General features: G+C 55.6%; 1 protein-coding gene across 6 annotated transcripts; it reads right to left on the bottom strand.

The window, feature by feature from the left end:
• Positions 1-887: 887 nt before the first annotated feature.
• LOC116972915 (zinc finger protein 239-like) lies at positions 888-7171 on the bottom strand. Of its 6 annotated transcripts, none has more exons than XM_033020504.1 (3): positions 6574-6671; positions 4528-5604; positions 888-1660 (listed from the first exon to the last, which is right to left on the bottom strand). In XM_033020504.1, the coding sequence occupies exons 2-3, from the start codon at positions 5554-5556 to the stop codon at positions 1442-1444; spliced, it is 1248 nt and encodes a 415-aa protein (XP_032876395.1). In that variant the 5' UTR covers positions 5557-5604; positions 6574-6671; the 3' UTR covers positions 888-1441. The 6 variants fall into 6 exon arrangements, with proteins under 6 accessions (XP_032876395.1, XP_032876397.1, XP_032876396.1 ...); XM_033020506.1 differs by lacking the exon at positions 888-1660 and adding an exon at positions 2642-2873; XM_033020505.1 differs by lacking the exon at positions 888-1660 and adding an exon at positions 2642-2976 and having other exon boundaries at positions 4547-5604.
• Positions 7172-8068: the final 897 nt, after the last annotated feature.

Genomic DNA, 8068 nt, shown 5'->3' with positions numbered 1-8068 from the left:
TAGGACTCTGCCCTTGTTACGAGTGAGGGGATGGGGAGAGAGAGCAGTGTCACGCGGTATCGAAGAAACCCTGGTGAGTGCCTGATCTATGGTAGAAAAGGGGAACCCCCGTTCCCTGAAGAATGAGGACATCTCCGATGCCCTGGTGTGGAACACCTCATCCTGGGAGCAGATGCGGCGTAGACGAAGGAATTGGGAGTAGGGGATGGAGTCCTTACAAGAAGTGTAGTCCAAATAGGGAGTCAGTGGGTGTATAGTGGATGTCGGTCAGAAGTCTATCACCTGCGATGGAGATAGTGATTTCAAAAGCGCGCTTTACAGCACCTGCTTCCATTTACCTTTCTCCACAATCTTGTCTCACCCCACAGGCCTCTTGGCTCAGTGCGAGTAAATGTATCTTCTCCGCAATCTTGCCTCAACGCTAATTGGTGTCTTGGCTCAGTGAGTCACCGGCCCGATAGCTGGGTTACCGGGGCTCTCCCTTCTCTGGGAAACCCCCTGTCCCTCTTTCAGTGGGGACTATTTTATCATTCCCTTTCATTTGCCCTTGTATTCGTTCGAATCCTGTTACAATTGGAATCCTGGTGACTACGCCACATGAATGAATTAATACGTTTATTGGCCAAGTATGTACACATACAAGGAATTTGCCTTGGTGCTCTGCTCGCAAGTAACAACATGACATACAGTAAAAATTAAGAATGACACATAAAACATTAATAATAAAACATTATAGTTTAAACATGTGAATGAAATAGAATACCTGAGCAAAAGGAGGCTACAGACTTTTGGTTATTGAGCAGAGATACTACTCATGGAAAGAATTCTGTGGAAGAAATTAATTTAGAGGCTAATTAAAGGAAAACAAAAAATAACAGACTTTGCAAGTTTGCTTCAAGACTTTATTGCATGATATCATGAGATGGCGGCAGTAAACTGTTCTCACCTGTTCTCTGACTTCACTGCAGAATTAGCCTAGTTATACTGTGCAGTTAACAACTTTTGTTTACTTTTGTTAGATACTAATCTACAAAAATATTCTATCAACTATACGGGTACCAATTATTTAATTAGTCATAACATACTTGTCGCTTATGTTAATCTTATTCAACATTACATGATTAATACGTCAAACCCAATACAAGGGCATCTTGACATTATTCTATCTCACCTTTCAGGTGGCCCACGCCACCATCCCCTCTCCATGCCAATCATGAGCCCCCCATTTACAGTAACATTTTTATGGGGAACAACAAGCTTTGTTATCTCCTCTACTATTTCATGTTTACATTTACCATCCACCCTTCAACACATTCGCAGACAAGAGGTAATACGTCTAATCTTACTTTGCCGATTCCCACGAACCTCTTCTGCAGCTGGTCAAGCGAGAGCTTCCAATTGTCACATCCAAAACACCCTTCGTTACCTTGTTCAATTCCAATTAAAATGAAGTAAGGAAAGATATTAATTTTTCTTCCACACTGCCGGTGCACTCGCAGCCCCGACAACCGGGCAAAGCTCTTGCCGCAGGTGGAGCGGCCAAAGGGCTCCTACCCATGTGCACTCGTCGGTGGACCTTCAGGTCATACGTTGTCCTGAAGCTCTTGCCGCAGTCGGAGCAGCCGAAGGGCCTGGTAAAGGGATGGTCGCCGGTGTGCACCTACTAGTGGGACAGCAGCTTGTAGCCCTTGCCGCGCAGGTGTAGGGGTGCTCCCCGGTGTGTAGGCACCTGTGCATCAGGACCAGCGATGACTTGAAGCCTTTGCCGCAGTCGGAGCAAGTGAAGGGCCGCCCACTGCTGTGCACCCGCAGCACATCCATCCTCCATCGAAGCTCAGCCTCTCAAATCTCAGCCCGCACACCGAGCAGAGGGGGGGGGGGGGGGGGGGGGGGGTGGGGGGTGGTCACTGGCACCCGGGCCGCCCTCAAAGGCCGCTCACATCCCCGTCTCTCCGTCCACAGCAACGGCTCCTGAACCCTGCAGGAGGGGAACACAGAGGGTCAACAAGCTGGCAAACAGGATATTACTAACTCGTGTACATTACTAGTACTTGAAGTGGGGGGAAGAGGGTGTGGGGGTCAACGGGGGTGGGGGGAGGAGGAGGGGAGTAAGGGGAGTAAGGGAAGGGGAGCGAGTGGGGGAGGGTGGTCGCCGAGGATCCGGCAATCGCGTCTAGCCGCCCGCCCGCACATCTGCCGGCCCCTGCATCCGCCCGCCAATCCGAGGGGGACGGCCGGCCCCGCCCTCTGCCATTGCGCAGTCATGTGGGGGGCGGCATGCATCATGGGAAGAAGGTCACACAGTGCTGGAGTCACTCAGCGGGTCGGGCAGCATCTGTGGAGAGAAGGAATACGTGATGTTTCGGGTCAAGACCTTTCTTCAGTCTAATGGGAGGTACAGAGATAAGGAAGTGTAAGGAGTGAAAACAGGACACTGGGAATGGTGATCAAGGACAATGTAGAATAGATAATTGTTGGATAGATCAATGGGAGGCCACCATCGACTCCACAGTCAAAAAGTCCCAATAAAGGATGTACCCCCTGCGGCAGCTGAAAAAACACAATCTGCCACAGGCAATGTTGGTCCAGTTTTATATTGCCATCGTAGAGTCTTTCCTCACCTTCTCCATCATGGTCTGTGTATCCGCTGGTGCTCCCGCAGCCCCCGTGCGCTCTTGAAACGCTTGCCGCAGTGGGAACAGCCGCTCGCCGGTGTGGGCTCGCCGGTGCTCCCGCGACCCCCTTCAGCTGTCAAACGGGCAGTTGTAGGGCTGGCCAATTGTGTGCATGTGCTGGTGAGACGGGGCATGGGAGGCCATGACAAAGCGCTATCCACACACCGGGCTGGGGAAGGGACGGTCGCCAGCGTGCACCTGCTTGTGGTACAGCAGACTGTTGGAGCGGGTGAAGTCCTTGCCGCACTGGTCACAGGTGAAGGGGCGCTTGCCGGTGTGGGTGCACTGGTGCACCAGCAGGCTGTTGGGAGTGGGGAAAGCCCTTCCCACAGTCGCTGCAGGTGTAGGGCCGTTCCCCGGTGTGCAGGTGCCTGTGCACCTTTAGTTCCAGCGATGAATTGAAGTCTTTGCCGCAGTCGGAGGTGAAGGACCGCTCACCGCTGTGCACTCGCCAGTGGATCTTCACGTCATATGCTGTCTTTAAGCTCTTGCCACAGTTAGAGCAGGTAAAGCGCCTCTCGTCGGACTGCACTCAGTAGTTGGGAGCCAGACCTCGTAGCAGCTGCAGTTCTTGCCACACTCTGAGCATTCGAAGATTCGTTCGGCCGTGTGTACCCGCCGGTGGGTCTTCAGCAGGTACGGGTTCTACCAGGCCTTGCCACACACGTCACAATCATAACGTTTCTCCTAGTTGTGTCCCGTCATATGGTCCTCCACCGAAGCTCAGCCCGCACACCGAGCAGATGTAGGGCTCACCGGCACCCTGGCCGCCCTCAATGGCTGCTCACGTCCCCGTCACTCCGTCCACAGCAACGGCTCCTAAACCCTGCAGGAGGGGAACACAGAGGGTCAACAAACTGGCAAGCAGGACATTACTAATGTGTGAACGTTACAAATGCTTGATGGGGAGGGGGGGGGGAAGAGGGGAAGTGGAAGGGGGTGATGGGGGGGGGGGGGGTAGGGGGTAAGTGGTGGTGGATTTAGTGGTGGGGGTGAGTGGGGGATTGAGTGGTGGGGGTGAGCGGGGGTGGATGTGGGATGAGTGAGTGGTGGGGGTGAGTTGGGGGAGGGGGGTGGGTGGGATGAGTGGGGCGGTGAGTGGGGGTGTTGAGAGGGGGGGGAGGGGGGCGCCGAGCATCTGGGAAACCCGTCGAGCCGCCCGACCGCACATCCGCCCGCCCTGCACCATGAAGTGAGACGCACAGACGTTGCGTACGACTGGCACCCTGACGTCACCGCCAATCCGAGGGGGACTGCCGGCCCCGCCCCCTGCCCTGCGCAGAGTCACAATGTGAGTCTTCTGTGGAGAGAAGGTATGCGTGACGTTTTGGGTCGAGACCCTTCTTCATTCTGATGGGATGTACAGAGATAAGGAAGTGTAAGGAGTGAAAACAGAACAAAGGGGCAGGAGTTCAAGGAAAATGTAGAATAGATCATTGTTGGATAGATCAAAGGGAGGCCACCATCGACTCCACAGTCAAAAAGGCCCCAACAGAGGATGCTCTTCCTGCGGCAGGTGTGAAAACACAATCTGCCACAGGCAATAATGGTCCAGTTTTATCCTGCCATCGTAGTCGATCCTCACCTTCTTCGTCATGGTCTGTGTACCCGCTGGTGCTCCCGCAGCCCCCGTGCGTTCTTGAAACACTCGCCTGCGTGAGAGCAGCCGCTCGCCTGCGTGGGCCCGTCGGTGCTGCCGCAACTCCCGCGAGCTGTGAAACGCCTCACCACAGTACGGGCAGTCGTAGGGCTGGCCACTTGTGTGCACGCGCTGGCGAGACAGGGCGTGGGAGGCCATGGCAAAGCCCTCTCCACTCACCGGGGTGGGGAAGTGACGGTCGCTGGTGTGCACCCGCTGGTGGGACAGCAGCTTGATGGAGCGGGTGAAGCCCTTGCCACACTGGACGCAGGTGAAAGGGCGCTTGCCGGTGTGGGTGCCCTGGTGCTCCAGCAGGCTGCTGGACTGGGTGAAGCCCTTGCCGCATTCGCTGCAGGTGTAGGGCCGCTCCCCGGTGTGCAGGCGCCTGTGCTTCAACAGGTCTGGCGACGACTTGAAGCCTTTGCCGCATTCTGAGCAGGTGAAGGGCCGCTCACTGCTGTGCACCCGTCGGTGCTGCCGTAGCCCCGACAACCGGGCAAAGTTCTTGCCGCAGGTAGAGCAGCCGTAGGGCTTCTCGCCCGTGTGCACCCGCCGGTGGACTTTCAGATCATACTCCTTCTTGAAGTCCTTGCCGCAGTCGGAGCACCCGAAGGGCCTGGGGAAGGGACGGTCGCCGGTGTGCACCTGCTGGTGGGACAACAAGCCGGAGGGACGGATGAAGCCCTTGCCGCACTGGGTACAGGTGTAGGGGCGCTCGCCGGTATGGGTGCGCTGGTGCTCCAGCAGGATGTTGGAGCGGGTGTAGCTCTTGCCGCACTGGGCGCAGGTGAAGGGCCGCTCGCCGGTGTGGGTGCGCTGGTGCTCCAGCAGGTTTTTGGAGCGGGTGTAGCTCTTGCCGCACTGGGCGCAGGTGTAGGGGCGCTCGCCGGTGTGGGAGCGCCGGTGCTCGAGCAGGCTGTTGGAGCGTGTGAAGCCCTTCCCGCAGTCACCACAGGTGTACGGCCGCTCCCCGGTGTGCAAGCGCCTGTGCACCTTCAAGTCCGCTGACGACTTGAAGCCTTTGCCGCAGTCGGAGCAGGTGAAGGGCCGCTCACTGCTGTGCACCCGCCGGTGGGTCTTCAGCTGGCTCGGGTTCTGCCAAGTCTTGCCACACACGTCGCACTCATAATGCTTCTCCTTGTTGTGCCCCGTCATGTGGTCCTCCACCGCCGCTAGCCCCTCGAAGCTCAGCCCGCACACTGAGCAGATGTGGGGCTCACCGTAACCCTGGCCGCCCTCCATGGCCGCTCAGGTCCCTGTCTCTCCGTCCACAGCAACGGCTCCTAAACCCTGCAGGAGGTGAACACAGAGGGTCAATAAGATGGCAAACAGGACATGACTAGCACATATTGGGTGCGTTTATGGCGGATGAATCCGTTACATAACTCAGGGCGGCACAGTGGTACCACTGCTGCCTCACCGCCAGAGACCCGGGTTCGATCCTGACTATGGGTGCTGTCTGTGCGGAGTTTGTATGTTCTCCCCTTGACCTGCGTGGGTTTTTACTCCAGGTGCTCTGGTTTCCTCCAACATTTCAAAGAGGGTCAAGGTTGTAGATTAATCGACCTTCCCAAAATTGTTAAATTGTCCCTAAAGTACGTAGGATAGTGCTAGTGTAAGGGGTGATCGCTTGTAGGCGCTGACTCCGTGGGCCGAAAGACCTGTTTCTGCGCTGCATCTCTAAACTAAACTCTGGAATTGTCTGCCACAGAAGGTAGTTGAGGCCGGTTCATTGGCTATATTTAAGAGGGAGTTAGATGTGGGCCTTGTGGCTAAAGGGATCAGGGGGTATGGAGAGAAGGCAGGTACAGGATACTGAGTTGGATGATCAGCCATGATCATATTGAATGGTGGTGCAGGCTCGAAGGGCCGAATGGCCTACTCCTGCACCGATTTTCTATGTTTCTAAACCAAAGAAGGGTCTCGACACAAAACGTCACCCATTTCTTTTCTCCACAGATGCTGCCTGTCCCGCTTACTTACTCCAGCACTTTGTGTCTATCTTCTCCACAGATGCTGCCTGACCTACTGAGTTACTCCAGCACTTTGTGTCTATCTTCTCCACAGATGCTGCCTGACCTACTGAGTTACTCCAGCACTTTGTGTCTATCTTCTCCACAGATGCTGCCTGACCTACTGAGTTACTCCAGCACTTTGTGTCTATCTTCTCCACAGATGCTGCCTGACCTACTGAGTTACTCCAGCACTTTGTCATAGAGTGATACAGTGTGGAAAAAGGCCCTTCGGCCCAACTCGTACCCGCACTCCTAGATCCCTCGGCTCCACACATTCCCCCAGCGCCCCGCCGTTCACAGTGATTTCCTAAACTGCAAAACCCTCCCCACCCCCAAACAATGTGACCTCCTCCCTGTGGCTCCCTCCCCCTTACCTCTGCCGCCTCCTCCCGCTCCTTACCCCCTTTGCTCCCTCCCCACCCACAAACAATGTGAACCCACCCCCACCTGGCTCCCTACCCCCTTCCCTGGATCACTTGACCCCCCCTCCCCATTCATCCCCCTCGGCTCCAACCCCACTCCCCCTTCAATCCTCCCCCCGCTGAGCTCACCCGGCCCGTCGTTGCTGCCGCCATCTTGGCCCAGACCCGCTCCCGCTCCCGCTGGGCTGACGGTTGATGCTCCACGTCACTCACTCACTCGCTCGCGGCCCCGCCCCGCCCCGCCCCCACCGCTCCCGTCCCGCCCCCGGGCCCAGGCTGCTGCCATCGACCCGCCCACGCTCGGCTCGGCTCGGCTCGGCTCACCTCCCCTGGAGGACCGACCCGGAGGACCATCGGCGCTCGGCTCACCCCGCCTGGCCTGGAGGACCATCTGTCATCCGCTCGCCCGCCTGGAGGACCGCTGGCTCCCATCCCCGCCCTCTCTGTATCAAAGACTATAGAGCGGAGGATTCTTTGCTCTGTATCTTCTGCTTCTTCTACATGTAGGATTCCGGCAGTGTAGACGCTGCTAAGCGTATTACTGCCCTCCACAGTCCTGTAACTTGCAGGAATTGAAGAACAGCCCTGGATATCAGTTGATGTTTCTCACTGTGTCCAAACAAAGATGAAACAGAAAAAGCCTCAACTCCAAGTCCTGTCAGTCTAACAAACAATACTTTTCTTTCTACCCTGTACTTTTTACATTCTAGGAAAACATGCTTAACTGTCTCATTACTCCCACATTCACACAAGCCAGAAACATGTTTCCCTACAATCGTCCCGTATCCTTCACCCTCCCTCCGTTCCCACCTCCCTCTATCTCAAACCTGCCTCACTCCTTCCCTCTCTTCCCTCCAGCCCTCTCATCCTCCCCCACCTGTCCCCTCACTCTCTCCTCCTCTACCCTCACTCCCACTGTTACCTCAATTCCGCCCTCCTCTCTAGTCACTCCCTTCCACCATGTCTTTCCCTCCCTCCTCCCTCCTCCTGTTCCTTCACTCTCCTTGTTCCTTCCCTCCCTCCACCCCACTCCCTCTACTGCCACTGCGTTCCCTCACTCACTCCCCCTTTCTACTCCTCCAACCCCCACATATTCCCTCACCCCCTTCAACGACTCACTCTCTGCTTCAGTTCGCAGTTTTATTTTATTAAAAAAAACACTTTATTGAGGTAATAAAAAACTGAAATATATAAAGACAGAATATTCACCAACTTGCACAAGTAGTGAAGTGTTTGCATCACTATTCTTTGGCAAAGGGAAAACGAAAAGGCAGTGGGTTTTAACATGAACTAGACTAAGAGGGACCCGTTGGGGCC

Source organism: Amblyraja radiata, chromosome 5, assembly GCF_010909765.2.
Source record: "Amblyraja radiata isolate CabotCenter1 chromosome 5, sAmbRad1.1.pri, whole genome shotgun sequence".
NCBI lineage: Eukaryota > Metazoa > Chordata > Chondrichthyes > Rajiformes > Rajidae > Amblyraja > Amblyraja radiata.
Note: the sequence above shows the minus strand (reverse complement) of the source record. Positions and strands in the feature narration are given on the sequence as shown.